Source organism: Staurois parvus, unplaced genomic scaffold, assembly GCF_062004578.1.
Source record: "Staurois parvus isolate SC_StPar_1 unplaced genomic scaffold, SC_StPar_1.0 ptg000151l, whole genome shotgun sequence".
In the NCBI taxonomy this organism is placed as follows: Eukaryota; Metazoa; Chordata; class Amphibia; order Anura; family Ranidae; genus Staurois; species Staurois parvus.
In genome coordinates this window covers 35,582-60,862 of record NW_028317947.1, presented here as the reverse complement: position 1 = coordinate 60,862, position 25,281 = coordinate 35,582, and the positions used below count along the sequence as shown (strand labels likewise).

The following is a 25,281-nucleotide window of genomic DNA, read 5'->3' as shown; positions in this document are numbered from 1 at the left end:
GGCCACCCTTATGAAGTCTGTTTCTGATTGTTTGGTCAGAAACATTCACATCAGTGGCCTGCTGGTGGTCATTTTGTAGGGCTCTGGCAGTGCTCATCCTGTTCCTCCTTGCACAAAGGAGCAGATACCGGTCCTACTGATGGATTAAGGACCTTCTACGACCCTGTCCAGCTCTCCTAGAGTAACTGCCTGTATCCTGGAATCTCCATGCTCTTGAGACTGTGCTGGGAGACACAGCAAACCTTCTGGCAATGGCACATATTGATCTGCCATCCTGGAGGAGTTGGACTGCCTCTGCAACCTCTGTAGGGTCCAGGTATCACCTCATGCTACCAGAAGTGACACTGACCCTAGCCAAATGCAAAACTAGTGAAAAACAGTCAGAAAATGATTAGCAGGGAAAAAATGCCAGTGGCCTCCACCTGTAAAACCATTCCTGTTTTGGGAGTCGTTTCATTGTTGCCCATCTAGTGCACCTGTTGTTAATTTCATTAACACCAAAGCAGCAGAAACTGATTAACACCCCCTCTGCTACTTAACTGACCAGATCAATATCCCAGGAGTTTCATTGACTTGATGCTATACTGATTAAAAAGTGTTCCTTTAACTGTTTTGAGCAGTGTATAAGTGATCCCGATACAAATGGTTATACAATTCCATAACCTCTGGGTAGGAGCTTGAGATTCACTTGGGGATACACATCTAACTAATCTTGAATGATATTTGTTTATTTTCCATTTATGGGATTTGGTTGGTTCTCCTCCGAGGGGAGGTTAGGTGAGGTCCCCTTATACTTGGGCAATCGCTCATATGCAACAATACATCATTTTTACAGAATCTGAAGAAGTGGGTTTAGTGACCCATAAAAGCCAACAAACCCACCAGTACCTCTTCATTTGATCAGCATGTAAAACAACTCCTATATTCCAAGAAGGAGTGTAGAATTGCTGAACCGTGAGGATAACCAGGGCAGACTGTGAAGTTATAATTGCATGGGTTATACAATCTGTTTCATGGGTACTGTGTTATATTATCATCTGCCTTGTGGAGGCTCACAAATGGTGTATTTTAATTATCAAGAGGTCAGTTGTTTTAATAACTGAAATAAAAGCTAAAAGGATTTTATATAATTGTCTGTATTATAAATTTATATTGGCACCTTAAAAGTCCCATTAGAAATCTTGCTCTATTGTTTGGAGTAATACAAGGGATGATGGTAAGTGATTGTGCGGTCCCAGCTGGATAGGTAGTTGTCGCTAAACAAAAGCTGGCCATAGATGGATAGAATTTCGAAGTTAAAGTCTTATGAAAATTTGTACGAAAATTCTCAGAACATCCATTTGTTATTCGAAAGATTTTACTGAACAAAAACCACATACGTTGTTAGAAATTCATTTGTTTGAGAATAATTTTCCATCCTGTCTTTTTGAGTTTTTTTGTCATTGTGGCTAAAAACAAAAGTTGATTTGACCCAGATATGATTAGAAAAACAAACTTTCTTGGAATCTTCTTTTCCAAAGAATTTTCATTCAAAATTGTACCTATCTACGGCCAGCTAAAGTCACATAAATCAGTATCCATGTTGGCTGTATAAAGATTCACTGTGACACAGGCAAATGTTTCATTCAGGACAGGAAAGTCTCATAAATCTTATATATAAAAGTCACAGCAACAGGTTATACTCCACAGGTACCAAACACCAAACTGATTTTGCTGATCTCCCTCGGCTGCCTCAAATGTGTGCACAAGTTAGTCCGTGGTAGTGCATAAAACAGGATTTGTTTGTTAGTGTGGGATTAGTAGGGGTGACTGACCTTCCTGAATGTAAAAGAATAGCCTTTTTTATAGTAAAGCTTTTTGTCACATGGAAGTTGCTATGTTTTCAAACATTCAACATTTAAAGCAGAGCTGCAAACAAAAGGAGAAGTTCCGCTTTAAGCCTTTGTCCCCCGCTCCCCATTAAGGATTGGCACCTTTGGGGAGCGGGGGTACCTGAATTTGACAGGTACCCGCTCCCACTTCCGCTGTGATCGCCTAGGCCAGGGGTGTTCAAACTTTTTTTCAAAGAGAGCCAGATTTGATGAAGTGAACATGTGTGAGGTCCGACCATTTGCGGAGAAAAAAAAAATTAATGGATAAAAGAGCAACTGATACTGGTCTTGACAGTAAAAAAAAAACGAAATTACTCTCATTGATATCCTTCAATGCTTGAGAAGGGAGGGCACCTTTGCCTTTAATTGGCCTGGCACATGCTCTGAAACGCGTCCCATTGCATGCTGGACATCCCTACGTCATCACACGGCCGTCGACGTTGCGCTCCAGGGTGGACTCCGGACGCCATCTTTGGATCTCACACATGCCGGCCAGCTCCCTGTGAACATCCCGAGTCTCCTCCAGAGCTTACTATGGCGTATACATCGAGGAGGCCGCCATGTCCTTTGCTTTCACCACATATGCCTAAGCCTTTTGTTTTCTTTCATCATGTGTTTCTCATTATGTTCCTCAATTAATGTATCACATATTGCACTTAGAGGCGCTTTTCTCCTTTTTAGATATTGACAAACTACCTGTGGGGCCGTATTAAACCGGAACACGGGCTGCAGGACTTTGGATATGCCTGGCCTAGGCGATTGGAAGCGGAAGTCGTCCTCCCCCCTCCTTGCCCGTAGTCTTCTGGGACATGTGACAGGTCCCAGAAGACTATGGAGCCATTCACAAAGCACAGCGCTTCTCGCACATGCGCAGTGGGTACCCAGCTATGAAGCCGCAAGCTGTCACAACCAGGTGCCCACACTGCAGATGCTGGCGCAAGGGAGAGAAGACAGCCGGTGAAACCAGCCATGGTGAGTACACCGCTGGATCGAATGACAGGTGAGTGGCTGTATTTTAAAAGTCAGCAGCTACAGTTTTTGTAGCTGCTGACTTTTTTTTTTTTTTTTCAGGTGGAACTCCACTTTAATTGACCACCTGCCGCCCGCCATATAGTACAATGACGGGTGCAAGGTGGTTCTCTCATTCTGGGACGACGTCATAAGACGTCCTCCCATTCTAACCGCGCATGCGCAGCTCCAGGAGCGTGCAGCGCGGCAATCGGCAGTGCACCGTGTCCCTCGGACACAGCAGATCACCGATCAACGAAAAGAGCTGAAGATGTCGGCTCGGTCATGTGATCAGCTGTGTCCAATCACAACTGATCACATGTAAATAGGGAAATGCCGGTTATCGGCATTTCTCTCTTTGCGAGCTGTCACGCTGACAGCTCGTGAGGAGAGGAGAGCCGGTAATCGGTATTCCTCAGAGGGGACATCTACACTGATCATCAGGGCACTGATGATCATTGTGCCCTGATGATCAGTGTACCCCAGCCATGCAACCTGTCAGTGTCCATCAGTGCCAGCTGTCAGTGCTCATCCATGCCACCTGCCAGTGCCCATCAGTGCCACATTTCAGTGCCTACCAGTGCACATCAATGCCACATATCAGTGCCCATCTGAGCTGCCTTTCAGTGTCACCCATCAGTGCCAGTCAGTGCCACCTATCAATGCCAGTCAGTGCCACCTATCAGTGCTGCCAATCAGTGCCACCTATCAGTGCCACCTATCATTGCCAATCGGTGCCGCCTGACAGTGCCAGTCAGTGCCACCTAACAGCGCCAGTCAGTGCCACCCAACAGTGTCAGTCAGTGCCACCTAACAGTGCCAGCCAGTGCCGCCTATTAGTGCCAGTCAGTGCCATATATGAGTGCTGCCTTTCAGTGCCCATCAGTGATGCCTGTCAATGCCCATCAGTGCCACCTACCAGTGCCTCCTCATCAGTGCCACCTATCAGTGTCCATCAGTGCAGCCTATCAGTGCCCATCAGTGCAGCCTAATTAGCACACATCCGTGAAGGAGAAAAATCACTTATTTACAAAATTGTATAACAAAAACTAAGAAAAAACATTTTTTTTTCAAAATTTTCAGTGGTTTTTGGTTTGTTTAGGAAAAAATAAAAAACCCAGAGGTGATTAAATACCACCAAAAGAAAGCTCTATCTGTCTCAAAAAAATGATAAAAATTTCATATGGGTACAGTGTTGCATGACTGCGCAATTGTCATTCAAAATGTGATAGCGCTGAAAGCTGAAAATTGGCCTGGGTAGGAAGGGGGTCTAAGTGCCCGGTAGGCAAGTGATTAAGGGAACTGTCAAGAAAGCAAACAAAGGGGATTACTAAAATATAAAACCTTGGCACCTGGATGTCTTCATGCAGAAATAAATATTTAAAGCGGAGCTAAACCCTAAAGGTGAAGTTACGCTTTAACGACCCGTCCTCTGCTTCAGTTTCTGTAGCTGCTAACTTCCATTTGTTTTCACCGGAATCTGGAGCTCTGCTTTAAAGTAGATCTACAGCAAGGCTATAGACAGGGGCGGACTGACAACTCATGGGGCCCCCAGGCAATAGGGGATCATGGGGCCCCTGTATCCTTGCCCAAACTCAAAAAAGCCTATAAAAAAGGTACCAGGGGCATCTCATGGGGCCCCCTACTGACCCCGGGCCCTTGGGCAGTGCCCGAGTTTCCAAATGGTCAGTCCGCCCCTGGCTATAGACAATGAAATATTTACATATTCTGAAAAAGCAGTACATGAGCTTTAAAAGAAGCCTTCCCTGACCTTTGCAGCTGCAGGATACATCAAAAACACTTTTCCCTTTCCAAAGCTGAGTTTATTTTGTTCCCCCCTTGCAGCAGGCACTTGGCAGCTTGCCAGCCTTCTATATAAACACAGCAGGTACAACAAGGAGGGGAGAGCAGGTCATGTCATGTCCCAGAACACTTCACTGCATCTCCTGTGAACGTTTAGATGTAATAGCAGCCGGTCACACTGATGCAATGTAAAATTATGCGATTTGTGTGCAATTTCAGCACGATTTGAGGTGAGATTTCTGAAGACTTTATTGTTACTTGTGAAGATTTTCCACGATTTCTTGCAATTTGCAGTGCGATTTCCATTATTTTCTATGTAATGAAATCGCAACAAAACTTCATAAACAGTAATGCAAGAACTACTTTAGAAATCGCACATGTTAAGACACTGACATGCACATTCATTAGATGCGATTTCAATTCGCAAATTGCAGCTGAAATCGCACCAGTATGATCAAGCACTTAAACTCAAAACCAAAAATGTAATATATTGCAGTTTACTAATCATTACATGTGGTGGCTGCATTAGTTTTCCTTGTTTAAGGTTTTTTTTCCCTTCTGGTGATCTGACCAGTAACACACCTACAGTACTAGAGTAGCCCCTCTCTAACCCTAGGTTCACACCTAAGCGGTATGCAGAAACACGCTACAGTCCATTTAACATGATTTCCTATGGGACACGTTCACATCTCCGCGTTTTCACCCGTTGCGCATTTTGGAAAGGGTCAGGGACTTTTTCAAATGCAAAAAGTTTTTGGTTCTATAGACTTCAATAGAAACGCTGCAGAAAAACATGTAGTGCGTTTTTGCCACAATTTTATGTGGCTTTGACGTGTTTTGCGTTTTAAATCTGCCTAGCAACAAGAAAAAAATTTAAATCACATCAAAAACGCATCTAAAACGCACGTGTAAAAACGCAAAATGCAATGCAGAAACGGCTAAACCACAAACTGCATAAGTGTGAACCTAGCCTAAATGAAGCAGTACGGGGGGGGGGGGGGGTTGGCATAGCAGGTATCAGCATTGTCAGTCTGGGGGGAGGGGAGAGTAAAAGCAGCAGACTTGAATACAAACAACAAGTTAAAGCCAAACTCCAGCTCACACTCTATAACCAGTTACAGCAAACAGTTTTTTTTCCTTTTGGGATACAGGCTTTACATGATTAAATAAAAGATGATCATTTTAATCACGTCACTAGTGGTAAATGGATTGTCTCATCCATGTGAACTGATACATTCTGCTGGAGAGCTTGAGCTTCTGAAAAACAGTAGACTTACTGGCTGACTCATTAGATGAAATAGAAGCAAGAACACCTAAAAAAGGAAGCTAATACATCCATCACATCTAAGAACTGGTAAGCTGCCATATAATAAATGTTTCCTTCTGGATTTAATACCACTTTAATTTCTCTACAGCACGGGTGTCAAACTGGCAGCCCTCCAGCTGTTGCCAAACTACAAGTCCCATGAGGCATTGCAAGGCTGACAGTTACAAGCATGACTCCCAAAGGCAGAGGCATGATGGGACTTGTAGTTTGGCTTTGGAGGGCCGCCAGTTTGCTCTACATTGTCTGCAATTAGGGCTGAGTGAGGTGAGGGCTTGTTATAAAGCTAGCTAAAAATACAGACAACTTGAAAGGATATCTGAAAGCCAAGACTTTATGAACAGACTAGGAAATGGTTAAAACCCATCAGGAGAGATTTTCCTTCATTTCCTGCCCTGGAAACACAACAGAAAGTGAAAGGAAATCTATAAAGCTTGCCATAGATAGACCAAAAGAAAAAACGCAGATCCCTTAATGCACGCAACTGAGGTGTATAGAGGAATCCTCTGTGCTGAGACATTGTATTCTGCTGTGAGTATACACTGATTTATTTATTATTTATTTCAGGTACTTACAGTGGGGCAAAAAAGTATTTAGTCAGCCACCAATTGTGCAAGTTCTCCCACTTAAAAAGATGAGAGAGGCCTGTAATTGGTATCATAGGTAGACCTCAACTATGAGAGACAAAATGAGAAAACAAATCCAGACAATCAGATTGGCTGATTTGGAAATAATTTATTTGCAAATTATGGTGGAAAATAAGTATTTGGTCACCTACAAACAAGCAAGATTTCTGGCTCTCACATACCTGTACCTTCTCCTTTAGGAGGCTCCTCTGCCCTGCACTCATTACCTGTATCAATGGCACCTGTTTGAACTTGTTATCAGTATAAAAGACACCTGTCCACAACCTCAAACAGTCACACTACAAACTCCACTATGGTGAAGACCAAAGAGCTGTCGAAGGACACCAGAAACCAAATTGTAGACCTGCACCAGGCTGGGAAGACTGAATCTGCAATAGGCAAGCAGCTTGGTGTAAACAAATCAACTGTGGGAGCAATAATTAGAAAATGGAAGACATACAAGACCACTGATAATCTCCCTCGATCTGGGGCTCCAAGCAAGATCTCACCCCATGGGGTCAAAATGATCACAAGAACGGTGAGCAAAAATCCCAGGACCACACGGGGGGGGGGGGGGGGGGGGGACCTAGTGAATGACCTGCAGAGAGCTGGGACCAACGTAACAAAGGCTAGCATCAGTAACACACTACGCCGCCAGGGACTCAGATCCTGCAGTGCCAGACGTGTCCCCCTGCTTAAGCCAGTACATGTCCGGGCCCGTCTGAAGTTTGCTAGAGAGCATTTGGATGATCCAGAAGAGGATTGGGAGAATGTCATATGGTCAGATGAAACCAAAATAGAACTGTTTGGTAGAAACACAACTCGTCGTGTTTGGAGGAGAGAGAATGCTGAGTTGCATCCAAAGAACACCATACCTACTGTGAAGCATGGGGGTGGCAACATCATGCTTTGGGGCTGTTTCTCCGCAAAGGGACCAGGATGACTGATCCATGTACAGGACAGAATGAATAGGGGCCATGTATCGTGAGATTTTGAGTGCAAACCTCCTTCCATCAGCAAGGGCATTGAAGATGAAACGTGGCTGGGTCTTCCAACATGACAATGATCCCAAACATACCACCCGGGCAACGAAGGTGTGGCTTCGTAAGAAGCATTTCAAGGTCCTGGAGTGGCCTAGCCAGTCTCCAGATCTCAACCCCATAGAAAACCTTTGGAGGGAGATGAAAGTCCGTGTTGCCCAGCCACAGCCCCAAAACATTACTGCTCTAGAGGAGATCTGCATGGAGGAATGGGCCAACATACCAGCAACAGTGTGTGCCAACCTTGTGAAGACTTACAGGAAACGTTTGACCTCTGTCATTGCCAACAAAGGATATATAACAAAGTATTGAGATGAGCTTTTGATATTGACCAAATAATTATTTTCCACCATAATTTGTAAATAAATTCTCTCCAAATCAGCCAATGTGATTGTCTGGATTTGTTTTCTCATTTTGTCTCTCATAGTTGAGGTCTACCTATGATGCCAATTACAGGCCTCTCTCATCTTTTTAAGTGGGAGAACTTGCACAATTGGTGGCTGACTAAATACTTTTTTGCCCCACTGCATATAGCACCGTCAATTTACGCAGCGCTTTACATATATATATATATATATATATATATATATATATTCACATCAGTCACTGATCAGTCACATCACTGATCAGCGGATGCATCCCATTGGCTGCAACTGCTGATCGAGAAACATTTTCCAGCAAGCCTGACCAGGAGCAGCCACACGTGGATTTAAATTCGGCCAGGTTCATCTATCTAGATCCATCTATGGCCAACTTTAGCTGTCACTAGAAACAATGGCCCCACTAAAAAATATCCCCCTTTATTCATGTTCCAATGACATTACGGACTCTCCATTCATTTTTGTCTAAGTGACAACGGCAACCAAAATAATTGGTGGGTAAACCCTTCCCTACTTTAAAAAAATTACTTCAGATGTGCTTAGTTTTATTGGTAATGTTTATGGGAAAACTGAACAACATTTGTATCATTAAACATCAGAAATGCTGTTAAGGGTTTGTTTCAATTGCCATTTTTAAATATGTCAAGTAATGAGCATTGGTTCTTTCTCTGAGGATGTGCTTGGCACGTAACGCGTAAGGAGGAGCCTACGCATGCCGTGACGTCACGCCATCGGAGCATCGTGGAGCTCCGGCGGCTACTATATCTGATAGGATAAATATCTGAAAGGTTAGTCCTTTCTGTAATCGTTTTACTCTTACTGGATGCATCCACCTTTTTGCTGTTACTCGCCCTTCAATAAATTTGTATTATTTAGCAATACTTCACTATGGGTATTTTTTTGTTTTGACCCCCTGCGGGGAGCATTTTTTCACAGACATCGTTTTGCCCAGTGGAGGAGTTGTGCTCTTTTGGTGGAGCAATGCCCGTTCCTTTCTATCACCAAGTGGAATCTCTCCTGCTCAGCTCTGCACCATCTGAGGAACTTGTTTTGATCAGGGGAACATCTTTATTATTTCCATTCCGATGATTACTCCACAAGCCTAATGATTACTACACTGCACATTTAATGTGCACATCTGGTTAGTGTGCATTTGTACTGCAAGTCACCTTTGCTGGGACTTTTATAGACATTATTTATTTATTGTGACATATTTTTAGGCATTTGTTTTTTATGTCTTATATTAGCGCTGCACTTTTATTTATAAGTAATGAGTATTGTTTCATTTCAGATATTAACCACTTCCCGTCTGGCCCATGTACATAAACAGCCGGAAGGGAGTGTTGCTGAAGCGGGTGGCCATTTATAAACGGCCCCCGCATTCACTGCCTGTGCGCGCACCCGGGGAGTGCACGGCACCGCGAACCAGTGGAACACAGAGCGCTGTACGGGACCTCTGTGTGAGGTCCCTATTCATGTGATCCCTGATTTGCCAATCAGTGATCACATCAATAGTAGTAAACAAGATGTCACTTCCTGACATCATTGCTTACTACATGTGAAATCTGTGAATGATCACAGAGGTCACATGGTACAAAGCTATTCACAAAAGCCTTGTACCATGTGACAAGCTGTGACCAATCACAGCTCTCACAGTATTTCTCAATGGCTGCAAGAATGCAGGAGAAATCATTGCCTTTATAGCTTATAGTAAAAGCAATCAGTGTAAAAAAAGAAAAAAAATCTTCATCACCCCCCACAAGTAGTACAGTGTCACTATATTTTTTTTAAATTAGAATTTTTGGTTATAAACTAATTTGGGTTATTTTTTAATAAAAAGATAGATGAATACATTTTGCCCAAGATTTATGAAGAAAGATTATTTATTTTGAAAATTTGCAAAATTGTATAAGAAAAATACTTTTTTCTTCAAAAAGTTTGGATTTTTTCATTTATATAGCAAAAAAAATAAAAATCCCAGTGGTCAATAAATACCTCCAAAATAAAGTTTTATCTGTCTAAAAAAAATGCTAAAAATTAACATAGGTACAGTGTTACATGAATTGTCCTTCAAAGTGTGATAGCACTGAAAGCTGATAATTTGCCTGAACAGGAAGGGGGTGAAAGTGTCCGGACTTGAAGTGGTTACAGAAAAGCAATGGAACTGCTATAAAAAACTTGAAAGAAATACTTAATATCATGTTGATGTAATAGCAAGGATATGGGGATCTGATTGTAAGTTGTAAATGAGAGCAAGCGTTTGCAATTTTCTCTGTCCCCACCTGTTTCCTTAACTGTGAACATTTGATCTCCACTACGCCTCAGATCTTCACTTCACTATCCATGATGAAGAAGATAAGCATTTTTTCTTAAATGTCATTTTTATTGGACAGTTTTTCATAGGCACAGTACAGTGAGGCCTTTATATGACAGACTTCACAATCTTCGGATCTCCTAAACTATCTCAGCTTAATTCAGCTGCCCTGGCTCTCTCCAAACCAACACAAACAACCAAAGTCCCATGTTTATTGAAGCTATATAATGAAATAGTTCAACAGGCCCAATAAAGATCATCTATTTTGCTAAACCTTGGTTGAGACCAATTTCATAAGAATGTCAAAATCCAAGCTCCAGCCTTGGCACAACAATTAAATTGAAATCCCCTTTGAAAACGAGCGTGCTGCTCGAAACATGTCAGGGGATCCACCCAATTGACGCCTTTTACCACCAGGGAACCACTAGCCACCAGGTAGCCTGGGAATCAGACCTGGATGTTTTTATGCTTATGTGAGTTCCTTCCTTTTCTTAATTATTAACGTACTTCACTATTGGTACCTTCTTTCCTCCTGGCTCGTTTATGATGAGCTTTGCAAGGTGGTGTTCTGGAGTGAAGGGCCATTAGATACCTGGACATCGTTGGACTTGCTGGTGAGTCTGAAAGGACCCTCGAGAGTGTGTGTACCGTCATCCCTGAGTGTCCACTATGGTGACCAGATGCTGCTCATGCTGCTGACCAGACCTTGATGTCCAGCTTATGATGATTTACATACAATGCCCAAATTGTATGTCTATGTGGTAAGCGCATAACCACACTATATCTTTTTCCATTTTATCAAATTGGATTTGAAGCACATTGGGATTATATCCAATACCTCTTCCTGATATACTATATGAACACTTTATGTCTATTTGACCTTATACCTCTCTAATAGAAGTGTTATATACTAACTTATTATGTATGGTGATGCATTTTTTTGATTGATTTATATACTCTCTAGCGCTACATACCCCATTTATATTTTTAAAATTGAAATCCAGGTTGCCCGATCACCACCTTGTCTATTCAAAACATCTTTTATTCTTTTCACAGAATAAAAAGTGTTCTGTGAATGGACGAAGTATGGATGAACGTCACTATCCCTCCGTGTCCAAGCACAGAACTCCTTGTATTCAGTGGGAAAAATATAAGATGCTTTTTTAACCCGTAGCTCCAATCACTCTGTAAAAAAATAAAAGTCCCCGAGGTTGGTTCGTTTTTGGTCTTGTGTGTTTGGCCTCCTTTTCACTTTGTTCCATCTCTCCATACGCCGGGATGCTCGGTATGCTTTGCTTCATTGCCCCATACCGGGCCTCTTGGCTCGTCAGCAGCAGTTGGCTTCCTATCTGTTTTTATCGGCCACTAGAACAATTGCTCAGGCCTGGAGGAGTCCGTTGGTCTTTTTTCAGGGGGCGCGGGATTGTATGACTACTATGATGATCAACAGATGTCGAGTATATGCAACGACTCCCAACGTAAATTTTTTAAAATAGGGGAGCCATGGTTGCAATACGCCTTTCCCACACTCCCCCCGGATAGTATGGGGATATAATGGCGTTTGGTATTGGTGCTCTTGGACCCCTGCTGTTTGGTGGTTTTTTTTTCTGTTTGTTTTTGGTGTGACAGTGGACAGCTGTCTTTAGTTGTGATAGTCAGTTACGTTAATGTTATTGTAACTTATGTGCCATTGCTAGCCCCTGCGTGGGCGTACCTTTTGCCTTGTTGGAGTTTGGGCACTGTTTTCTCTATTATGCCCCTTTTTTTTATCGGTGCAATTGATAGCCCCTGCACGGGCATGTTTTGTTGCCTCTGTTTTATACTGTTTAAAATTAATAAAAATCATTGAAATATAAAATAAATAAATAAATAAATAAAAGTCAGCAGCTACAAAAACTGCAGCTGCTGACTTTTAAACAACAGCCAGTCACCTGTCCCACGATCCCGCGGTGCCCCCCTGCCGCAGCCCGTTTCACCGGCCATCCTGTATTCCAGGTGCCGGCATCTTCAGTGTGGGCACCCAGCTGTGACAGCTTGCGGCTTCACAGCCAGGTGCCCACTGCGCATGCGTGAGTAGCACTGCGCTTCCTGAAATGCCCCGTCGTCTTCTAGGACCTGTCACGTGTCCCACAAGACTACAGGGAGGGAGGGGAAGGACAAATTTCACTTCCGATCGCCTAGGCGATCGCAGCGGAAGTGGGAGCGGGTAACTGTCAATTTCGGGTACGCTTAATGGGGAGCGTGGGACCAATCTTTAAGCAGAACTTCCCCTTTTGGGTGGAACCCCACTTTAAAGAACAGGGTGGAAAGCGAGTAGCCTGCTATCAGAGCTGTACTACAGCTAGAACTGTAAGTTGGATCTTCAGAGCTTACAGAGGTTCAGGAGGGGAATATTTTCAATAGCCAAGCCAAGATCAGGAACACGGGGACATGACCTCAAACTAGCAGAAGAAAAGTTCAAAACTGATTAAGATTATTTTTTGCCATGAAAAATACTGTACTAAACTAAACACCTAGTTACAAAATACAAAACGCTCAAGTGTGAACAGGGCCGTTTACCGTTACAAAACTAGGTTTTATTTTCCAGTGATATTTTGTACAAAACTATATATTTTCTTTGTTATATTTTGCTTTTGGGGGGAAAAAAATAAAAAAAAATTAAATGTAAATCCTGCTTAAAGTAGAACTTTAGTCAGAAAGCTAAGTCCTGATAGATTACTTGCCCCTTTGGCAGGTATGAAGAGTTGAAATTAAAGCACCACACCACTGCCAAGAGGTCCAGATACAACTTTATTCCACTAAAGGTCAGGGGTACAATTCCAGAAGTGGCCAATGTGTCTTGGGAGTCATCAGAGCTTGACTGGCAACAAAGTGAACAAAACAGAAGTGAACTGGACCTACAATGGTCTTGATTCCAATGTGCATTAAAAGCACAGGCCAGACCAGCTTGTTTGGCAGTTGGCTGGAAGAAGTACAAAAATCTTATTTTCTTTATCACCTATTGAGGATCACAGGAATGTGGTAATACTTAGATTAATAGGATGTCCTATTGTTACCAACATGCCAAGCAGAGCATAATGATCCAGAGCAGGGTAGGTAGCACCACTAAGGAGAAAATGATTTCCACTATAAGGAATAAACAAGTGGGAGAAAATTTAGACCAACAGTGAAGTGGTCAACAAAACAATAATGTTTGTAAGGCAAAGGCCAAGGTCTCGTACACCTAGACCTCAACATCAGGAAAAGGAATGTTAGACAAACAAGGTAGCCCAAACCAGTGAATCGTTGGGGGTTAAACAGAATGCTCTAATTCAGGGAAAGGGAGATAAAATATAACAACCATTTTAATAATTACCGAAATGTAGAAAGGGAAGGACTTTCAATGTGAAATAAAGAATGGTGTAGTACCAATTTCCTTTATAGGAAGGGTGGAGAGATCCACACACCTATATAAAAGGGAAGGCTAAGGGAGGATATATTATAATGCCATAAATGGAAAAGGCGAATAAAGGGGAAGAAGGGGAATCATTTTTTAATGATCCTTTATAGTTTCCTACCTAGGAGAACAGAAAGGTAACAGAGTTGGTCTGTCCATCTCTCAGGAAAAAACCAGAAGTAGTAATATGGAAAGAAAAAAGTGACATTAGTGAACATAACCCTTACTGTGTGGAGGTATAAAATTAAAATGCAGGCATCTAAAAACAAGACTTGTGTCAACACTATTTCTTCTTCATGTTGGTTTTTTGTTTTGTTCTTCTTCTTGTTTTTTTTTGTGTGTGTGTGTGCGTGTGCGTGTGCGCGCGTTAAAGAAAAATGTATGAGATGGTACAATCCTAGCTATTACCATGATAAAAAAATCAATATGATGATACTCAAACCACACGTCAATATCTCAAGGATATACAAACTAAATGTGATAACAGTTCTTAGATGTGTGTCCCAATTAAAAAAAAATAAATCAGAAGTGCAAACATGAATCTTCAATTGCTAGATGACCAAATGATATCCATGCAGACACATGTCCATGCTTAATTAAAGGCATACCAGATATATTTGACCATCATGTTATAGAAGGGTCAAAATCAGCTCAAAGATGACGATTAACAGCCAATAAAGCCTTCTCCATAGTATCCAAATATGGCTCAAACAACATTCGCCCACACCGTATTGACCATCAATGCATGCGTTGTCAAGGTTGCTGTACTGAAGAATGTCCCACTATGTGTAGGCTGCTGAATTTTGTAGAAATCATCACTGCTGGGCTGTCCTGTCCTCCTTCTGCAGCTGAACTTCAGGCATCGTAGATGCCACGCAAAGGATATGTGCAAGAATTCCCATGTCGCACAATGGAGATGACAAAAATATTTTAATTATTCTCTGTCCGTTTCAAGCCTTATTGGCCTCTTTATTATATCTGGGATGGTGAGGATAGAACAGATACTTTATTATTGATATAATGTATATCTATTTTTATAATTTGTATATCTTCTTATTTGGGATAGATCCAATATACATGATGTGGTGTTTTCTTCATGGTATGTTGTTTTTTATTTCTTCTTCCCATACATTCTTTACAGCTTTATTTTCATTTTTTCATCTCCATTGTGCGACGCGGGAATTCTTGCACATATCCTTTGGTTTGGTGTGTTGCATTTTATGCGTTGCACTTTGGGGATGTTAAAATTGTTATTACTGGTAGTTGCGGAGCTGTCTTTACCTTTAAATCAGTTTGATGTAGCAGGAGGTGGACCCAATGTTGATTAGGAAGAACAGCTGTTGCTGGTGCTTAAAACCAACACTTTGTACATGGGTCCACTGGGTAACGAATAAGCGCTGTCTTTAGCGTGAAACGCGTTTACCTGCCACTCCCCCACTGTATTTCCACTGTCTGTATTGGTGTTATCTTGGTCCAATAAAGTGGATTGTTTGGACTGCATCCGACCGATCGTTCTTTGTCCTCATCTATGCAGCACACGAGCTGGGCTAGCACCTACAGGAGGAGTTGTGCTTGGAGATTGGGAGTCTCTCTACCTTGAGCAGCAGTAAATATACAGAGCATTCTCTTAATATCTATGCTGGTCTTGATTATAGCGAGTGAAATGTAATAAAATGAGAGCTACGCTGCATGGAAGTATTTTAGCAAATATGGTTCTCCCCCACCTCCTTGCTTTGGAGTATATAATGTTCCTCTGCTCATCCTGGGTCTTTTATAACCCCATATAACTTTGAGTATCTTATTTTGGAACACTTTAAGGTCACAACCCAAAAGCCCAATTGGTAAAGTTCTAAAGAAATATACATTTCTAGGTAAAATATTAATTTTCACAGAATATATCTAGCCAAACCATGATGGTGGGTCATCCGGCCATCTACCTAGGTTCTCGGATAATGGTTTAAATGAAGGCTAGTTTTTGTGATACAACATTTGGAGTGAGTGTGTTAGGTTTACTCCAAGGTAAGTGAGAGCATCTGATGTCCATCTGAATTGTAAGTTGCTTCAAACATTGAGAATCATCTGACCAAGTAAAGATACATCTAGTGCTGGGGATTTGGATTTATTAACTTTAAAGCCTGAGGTTATAGAAAATTGTTGTAAGATGTTAATTTGGGATAGTAACTAGAGGGGAGGAAATAAGGGTGGAAAACTATATTAATGTAATAAAATCAATAAGATGATATCAATAAATAATCAATGGAATGTATGGGGCAAATGAAAACCATAAATAATCATCATAGTATAATTCTTAAATAATGAAATATAACAAAAAAAGTCCATAAATAAATTCAAATTCAAGGATCATGTGTGGGCCCCAAGGCGACGCGGTTATTCCCGATGGTATATCAGTCATCAAACAAAATGGTGGTGGTGTTGCCACCCACCATTTTGTTTGATGACTGATATACCACCGGGAATAACCGCGTCGCCTTGGGGCCCACACATGATCCTTGAATTTGAATTTATTTATAGACTTTTATTGTAATATTTCATTATTTAAGAATTACCGTATTTTTCGTTCCATAAGACGCACCTAGGTTTTTGAGGCGAAAGACAAGAAAAAAAAATATTCTGAACCAATGGACTGCAAACACAGTACAGGGGATGACCAGAGACTGCGGACACAATACAGGAGATTACCAGAGACTGCGGACACAATGCAGGAGATGACCAGAGACTGCGGACACAATGCAGGAGATGACCAGAGACTGCGGACACAATGCAGGAGATGACCAGAGACTGCGGACACAGTACAGGAGATGACCAGAGACTGCGGACACAGTACAGGAGATGACCAGAGACTGCGGACACAGTACAGGAGATGACCAGAGACTGCGGACACAGTACAGGAGATGACCAGAGACTGCGGACATAGTACAGGGATGACCAGAGACTGCGGACACAGTACAGGAGATGACCAGAGACTGCGGACACAGTACAGGAGATGACCAGAGACTGCGGACACAGTACAGGAGATGACCAGAGACTGCGGACACAGTGCAGGAGATGACCAGAGACTGCGGACACAGTGCAGGAGATGACCAGAGACTGCGGACACAGTGCAGGAGATGACCAGAGACTGCGGACACAGTGCAGGAGATGACCAGAGACTGCGGACACAGTGCAGGAGATGACCAGAGACTGCGGACACAGTGCAGGAGATGACCAGAGACTGGGGACACAGTGCAGGAGATGACCAGAGACTGCGGACACAGTGCAGGAGATGACCAGAGACTGCGGACACAGTGCAGGAGATGACCAGAGACTGCAGACACAGTGCAGGAGATGACCAGAGACTGCGGACACAGTGCAGGAGATGACCAGAGACTGCGGACACAGTGCAGGAGATGACCAGAGACTGCGGACACAGTGCAGGAGATGACCAGAGACTGCGGACACAGTGCAGGAGATGACCAGAGACTGCGGACAAAGTGCAGGAGATGACCAGAGACTGCGGACAAAGTGCAGGAGATGACCAGAGACTGCGGACAAAGTACAGGAGATGACCAGAGACTGCGGACACAGTGCAGGAGATGACCAGAGACTGCGGACACAGTGCAGGGAATGACCAGAGACTGCAGACAGTGCAGGGAATGACCAGAGACTGCAGACAGTGCAGGGAATGACCAGAGACTGCAGACAGTGCAGGGAATGACCAGAGACTGCAGACAGTGCAGGGAATGACCAGAGACTGCAGACAGTGCAGGGAATGACCAGAGACTGCAGACAGTGCAGGGAATGACCAGAGACTGCAGACAGTGCAGGGAATGACCAGAGACTGCAGACAGTGCAGGGAATGACCAGAGACTGCAGACAGTGCAGGGAATGACCAGAGACTGCAGACAGTGCAGGGAATGACCAGAGACTGCAGACAGTGCAGGGAATGACCAGAGACTGCAGACAGTGCAGGGAATGACCAGAGACTGCAGACAGTGCAGGGAATGACCAGAGACTGCTGACAGTGCAGGGAATGACCAGAGACTGCTGACCTTTGGGGAGGGAGGGGGAGCGGGTACCTGAACTTGACAGGTACCCGCTCCCACTTCCGCGGAGTTGTCCTTCGCTCTTCTTCCCGCGCCGGCTTCTGTGACAGCCGGGTGCCCACTGCGCATGCGCGAGAAGCGCTGCGCTTTGTGAATGGCCCGGCGCCTTCTGGGACCTGTCATGTGTCCCAGAAGACACCGGATCATTCACAAAGCGCAGCACATGCGCAATGGGCACCCGGCTGTCACAGAAGCCAGCGCGGGAAGACTGTGCAGCGCTGGAGCGAGGAACAGGTAAGGTTCTGCAGGAGAGAACAGCTGAGCGGCCGGCCCGGTATTCTGACATGGTGGCGGCAGAAATACCGGACCGGTCGCTTTATATTCGCTCCATAAGACGCACTGACATTTTCCCCCCTTTTTTGGGGGGAAAAAAGTGCGTCTTATGGAGCGAAAAATACGGTATACTATGATGATTATTTATGGTTTTCATTTGACACATACATTCCATTGATTATTTATTTATATCATCTTATTGATTTTATTACATTAATATAGTTTTCCAGCGCTGCACTATCTTATATTAGTCACTTTGAAGGTTTTATGGTCTCCTTTTTAGTGCATAGCCGCTTTTCTGTTAGCTAAGCGCTCGCTGATATTTCTTCTTTTATAGGGGAGGAAATGAACATGGGAATGTCATCTGCAAGGAATGCACATTTCTGATCCCATTCCTCACACATAGTGCCTCTAAGATCTGGGGTTTCCTTAATCATCAAGGGTTCTAGTGCTAAAGTGAAAGGAATCAGGGACAATGGACAACCCTGGCGAGTGCCACAAAGTGTGCAATAACACGGAGACTTGTAACTAATAATTGTCAGACACTTGTAATATAAAGTACATAATTTAGATTGAAAGTTTGGTCTTAACCCATATTTTTCCAAGGTATAATACAAATATTCTCAATATGTATCTGCGTGGGTTTCCTCTGGGTACTCCGGTTTCCTCCCACACTCCAAAGACATGCTGGTAGGTAAATTGGCTCCTGTCTAAATTGGACCTTGTATGTGTACATATGAATGCAAGTTAGAGACCTTAGATTGTACGCCCCTTGAGGGTTAGGGACTGCTGTGAATGTACAATATATATGTAAAGCGCTGCGTAAACTGACGGCTCTATACAAGTACCTGAAATAAATAAATAAATAAAATAAATATAGAGTCATGGGCCATTTGTAAGTCAAGGGAGAGATGCATGCCCAATCTTTTATCTCTCTTATCCCAATTAGCATGAATTAGCAAAATAATATCTATAACCAGGGGCAGACTGACCATTTGGAAACTCGGGCACTGCCCGAGGGCCCGGGGTCAGTAGGGGGCCCCATTGGATGCCCCTGGTACCTTTTTCATAGGCTTTTTTGAGTTTGGGCGAGGGCACAGGGGCCCCATGATCCCCTATTGCCCGGGGGCCCCATGAGTTGTCAGTCCGCCCCTGTCTATAACCCCTCTCGTTTGGACCGAAACTTGCTTAAAAAGGAGACAAACTTTACCCAATCGGATAGAATATATTGTGATAAAAAGGAATATATTCCCATAACTAGAATTTTGTCATAATTTTAAGATCAACGTTTAATTAAGAGATGGGCTGATAATTCCCACAATCACCATGACCTGTCCCCAGTTTTGGGATGACATGAATATATGTTACCTTTTCATGAGGGAGCAAGTATAAACCCTTCTAGATGAAAAGTACACACAGGGTGTTAACACTAGTTCCATGCAGGACTCAAATGAGACCACCAATGCTGTTCAGTGTAAGAGGACAGACATCCATCAGTGACTGGTAGAGTATTCAATTTAAAAAGACAGTATTTCTATTAAAGTGATATGAGAGTCAACTTAAGACTCATATAGAGATTCCCTTATGAATTGGGAATCTGCTCCATAGAATCAGGCCAAAGAGTAGGAAAAAAGAATTATCCAGTTGGAAACATATTTCTAAGATGAAACAGAGAAAATGGGATTTGCTAGATAAAGGACTATTTTGTACACTGCCACAAAATCCAGATTCTGCAACTAAAGATGAGAGGCAAAATGTCACAGAGGGACAGTAGGAAACCAGCACTGATGTATCGCTGCAAATCACAACATATTTGCACAGATTGTCACTTGTGGATTATTACTATTTTGATGACATTCATTGATTATTTATGTGGACATTTTTTATTGATTTATTTTTAAGTGCTGCACTTTCTTACTTTATTAGGAAAATGAAGAATGTTAATGGAGTTCCCATCAATCCCACAATCCTAACTTGGGGTAAATGGGATAGTATGTGCTGTACACCTATAATAGGAAAGAGAGGAAACCTATGACAACAGGAACCCCCAGAATCTAAGACAATTTTCAGGAGCACAAGTGTGGATGAAATAGTGCTGTAGTGTCAACTGAAAGTTAAACCTAATCAGTTCCATGCTCAGACAACACAGATGGAAATACATTCTAGGGTGTCAGAAGTCTAAATAATTCAGGATTGTTCACAGCAGGATAAAGAATATCAGGAAGAATGCAAATGACCCAGATACTTGGTTACAGTATCTAAAGAAGAAGCTACAGTCTTCAAACTGAAGGAAGACCCAAAATAATGAGGACACAATAATCCAGCTGTAAATGTGGGGTATAGAACTAAACAGAAGGTTTATGGCTGCAGGATCTGCTGTTCATATGGGAGACTGTGACTGTGTAGCACGTATGCTACATGAAATTGGCAGCAAAAAGGTTAAAGTGATTTTACTGCTTGTTCAGGATATGTAAATACTTTAGCTAGCCTTAGCACAGGTTCATTTTAACCGCTTCCTGACCACCCTATAGCAGAAATACTGCTACAGGGCGGCACTGGTGTGCAAAATCACATATATATACATGATTCTGCATTTCCGGGTAGGGGATGCGTGCTCTACCCGCGCCGCCATTCGCGGCTGCGGCTGTCAATCACTAGGTCCTGGCCAGTGATTACCTGCCGGAGACCGGTGATTACCAACAATCACCAACAGGGAGGAGGGCTGCTTTGTTTACTAACAGTCCTCTTCCCTATCGGCTTGGGCACACTGCTCTGGATGACTGTGCACAGCTATCCAGAAAAGTGTGCTTACAGTGAAGCACACACCCCCCGCCCCCTAGTAAAACACTCCCAGCACACAGTTAACCCTTTGATCGCCCCTCATGTTAACCCCTTCCTGCCTAGTGCCTTTAGTACAGTGTCAGTGCTTTTTATTACATCCTCAGTGACACCAAGTCAGTTCCCCCCAGTGTCAGAATGCCCACCGCAGTCCTGCAGTCCCACTACAAGTCGCTGATCGCCGCCATTTTTAGTGAAAAAAAAAATTCCAGTATCTATACCGCCATTTGAAAACGCTATGATGTTCACGTAAAAATTCATTTACACGTATTGTGATTTTGTTTTAGCAAAGACATGTCGCAGAATACATTTTGGCCAAATTTTTTTTACTGGACATGTTTAACAGCTTCCTCACTATAGTAGAAATACTGCTACAGGGTGGCATGGGGCAACAAAATCACACACACACATATATATATATATATATATATACACACACGCACGATTGACACTCCCACGGTTTTCACGCCCCTCCCACATAGCATTAGATTGCCCGTTAGTACACCAATAATCACATTTAACCCCTTGATTGGCAGGAACAAGCTCACATACACAATAAACCTCCATAGCTAGTATAGTGTCTGAACGGATTAATATCTTTGATCAGATCAGCACTATACCAGCGTTCACATTAGTATAGTGTCCCCAAAAACGCAGTATTAACGGGATCAACCCTGGCACCTGCCAGCAACTGTGTTTAGCCCCTATGCTTACCTTCTCCCCAAGCAAGTGCAGTGTCAGTAGGTCACTATCACTTTGAACACAAAATCGCAGTGTTCAAGCAGTCCCTGACAGCCAGGTGCTCTTTTTCCCATGAGTCGCACTAGATGCCTATAAATTTAGTGGCCAAAATGTCAATAAAAAGTTACTCTAGTGAAGAGGCCTACAGGATTCTGAGCATGTCAGATGAGAGCGAAGGGGAAGACTCACTGATACAATCAGTCTCAGAATACGAACCTGTAGACAGCAGCGGAACTCTGACAGATAGCTCAGATGATGGAGTAAAGATCCCTGCTAAGATCAGGCGTACCCGACCCCGTTACCAGGTTGCTGAGATGTTTCAATTGCATGATGATTCTCATATACAGCAGAGTGCCAGTACTAGTGTCGCTCTAAGTACAAGCTGGTGCGGTGGCGAGCACAAGTAGTATCCTGCAGCCACCAAGAATTCGCACACATTCGCAAGGATTTGGATATCTTTTTATATCCCTTTACACCTTTATAAAGTTCCATTACCTTTTTAACCATGTCTTTTGACAGTTCTTTTCCTGCATCTCATGGCTTATTATCTAGCCTGCTCAGTGCATCCACATGAGAGCTTACAAACTCACTATGTATACACAGACACTAACTGCAATGTAAAAAGTCACAAATGTGAGAAATGAACCTTTAATTGCAATTTTAACCTGTGTGTGTCACCTTGTGTGTCTGTACCAAGGCCAAACATTCCAGGGTATGTAAACTTTTGATCATGGTCATTTGGGTTATTTCTGTTATCATTATGATTTAAAAAGGAGCCAAATAACTATGTGATAATAAATGGCTTCTTATGATCACTAACCTTAAACAAAAGACAGTTTTTTGGCAAGAGCAGTCATATTTTCAATATAAATGCCATAATTTCATGATTTCTGACAGAGTATGCAAACGTTTGAGCACAAATGTACATTGATCACCAAGAGGAGATTGTGTTTTTCTCTCAACAAAAGTGGAGTTACTCTTTAAGGCCTGAATATATAAGTATTCGTATGTGTCACAAACTCACCACCCTTGCAGCTCGTTCTTGTGACTCGCATTTTCGGCAGAACCATGGTCCTGTGGGCACTTGCACAATCCCATAACATGCTGAAAAAAAAGAGCATAAAGAGTTATATGACTACAAGAAAATTAAAGATGTCTATGTTTGGTGTACAGCAGCCCTTTATGCTGATCTCCAAATTTTGAGGAAATTTAAATATTTCATTTGGATCAATCTGGTTCAAAGGAACTATTTGAAGCCGTTGTGTGTGCTGTATAGATTGCAAGTAGCCTCAGCTACATACAATTTACATAGAGTGCTGTGTTTCGGCAGCGGAACAGCAACTTCCTATCCTGCTCCTGAAACAAAATTGAGTCCGGGTGAGTTCTGTTCAGCCATTCACAGGAAGCTTTGCATTCTATGAATGAATACCAAGCTTCCTCTGACAGGATGAGGCAGATATTGTGACTTCAACCACCTGCCTCAGCCAATCAGAGAAAGTTTAGCATTCATTTGTAGAATACCAAGCTTCTTGTGAATGGGTGAGCAGCGCTCAGCCTGACCGGATTGTGTTCCAGGAGTGGGACAGGAAGTTCCTATCCTACTGCAGGAACACAACACTGTATGCTGTATATAGCTGAGGCAGTTTGTACAGCACACATAGCCGCTGTTAGTGAAGTAAATGGTTCATTTGCACCAGTTTGGTCCAAACAAACTATTCAAACTTAACGAAAACCTTGATCAGCTTTAACGATATTCTCAGGAATTGGAGATTAGTTAAGATGGCCATGCACAGTTAAACTAACAGATTCCTCCATCTACACCACGGGTGTCAATCTGGCGGCCCTCCAGCTGTTGCCAAACTACAAGTCCCATAAGGCATTGCAAGATTGACAGTTACAAGCATGACTCCCAAAGGCAGAGGCATGATGGGACTTGTAGTTTCGCAATAGCTGGAAGGCCACCAGTTTGACACCCCTGATCTACACCATACAGCACAAATGGAGGAATCTCCCAATGTGGCTACTGTATTCTGACAGCCAGCACCAGTGATCTGATAGCACAGTCTCTGTACAATTTTCTTTAGATTTACCAGAACTATGGAAAAGGAGGACACACCTGAACAATCCATTCAATCTGTATCAAGTTAGACAGGCCCTTGTACTACATAGCTGATGGGAGATCTAAAAGAGATTGTACAATCAGATTGTATAGAAAGTGGGTGGAAGATAGTATTGTAAAGAAGGAAGTGTGGTCCAGAACGGTGGACATGCCCTAACACACCCTCTTCTGTGAAGCAACAAGGAAGTGAAGGCTTCTGGGGGATGGCCTACAAAAAAAGAATGCTGAGAGATGATCTACAGGAATGATAGAATCTAAAAATCATTTCCAATATTCAAATGAATAGACAAGATTTTAAACCTCCTGTGGATAAGGTAAGTAATAGAAAAGCGAACTGGGACGTGAAGACAGAAATGGCATTGGAAAAAATTCTATTTATTATGAAAAGTGAACTTCTGCCCGAAAAGGTGAACATATCCTTTAAGTCTTGAAGGATCACTTCAGGCTGCCCCTTTTACAGGTATAGCTATGTAAAACATTAAAAATACCTGCCTATAGAATGTAATATTCAGTAATGCATTCTCACCCTGCTCTGCACATGCTCAGCTGCTCTCTATTCTTGGCACTGTGCCTAAAATCAGAACCACTAAACAGTGATTTGCTGACAGCTTTAAGATTTACTGCTGCTGAGGAGGGAAGAAAGCAACAGGAATGACTCAGACTGTGCAGCGGAACCCAGATTACGGAGGGAGAAAAAAAAAGCAGGAGAGGTGACAGGACAAACACTGCTGCCAGGGAGGCACAATAGAGTTAAACCTACAAGGATAGTATCTTGTCTTATCTCCATGATATTATCTCCTTTCTCCTTCATATGCAGACATGTGAACTTTAGCACTGTAAAGCAGCCTATAAAAATATAAAATTTCCTTTCCTTCCATTACCAAGGGGAGAAAAGAAAATTGTGTGATCCCTCCATCAACCGTCAGTGGAAATCCCTCCCGCAGTGCTATTGTGTTTTACTAGCAGGGAGAATTCCCATCCAGCAGAACACAATGGTCACTGCTGGAGGCTATAGCGTTAACATCACCCGTAGGAGGACCGCAAGGCAGGGGAGTAGCTACGCGTTTCAGAGCGTCAGTGCTCCTCTGTCAAGTCACTTCCTGTCCTGCATCTACCATGCGTTTTACTGTGGCTCTGGCCCTTCCTGGATCGGCTGTCTATGTTTCCCAAGCAGCTGATGGGTGCCAATGTGGATCTCTACCCATGATAGCCCAGCAGGAGAACACCCACCATCCTTTATGAGTTTGGAAACAGATATGCTTTTTCTCGGTTTTACTATGTGAGTTCCTATTTGTTTTTATATAATGAAATTCTTATATATGCTATACTTAGTTAGTGCTCTCTGCTGTCTCCATTTGTTCCCTACAGAGAATCTTTCAGTCTCATAGAGGATCGGCTACTAGTG

General features: G+C 42.8%; 1 protein-coding gene across 2 annotated transcripts in view; it reads right to left on the bottom strand.

Annotated features, from left to right (window-relative positions):
- Positions 1 to 25,281, bottom strand: part of MLLT6 (MLLT6, PHD finger containing) — a 127,623-nt gene that overhangs the window by 86,264 nt on the left and 16,078 nt on the right. For both annotated transcript variants that reach the window (XM_089674301.1, XM_089674302.1), the window contains exon 2: positions 22,782 to 22,861. In XM_089674301.1, the coding sequence (XP_089530427.1) occupies positions 22,782 to 22,861 (80 nt within the window). The remainder of the gene's footprint in view (positions 1 to 22,781; positions 22,862 to 25,281) is intronic.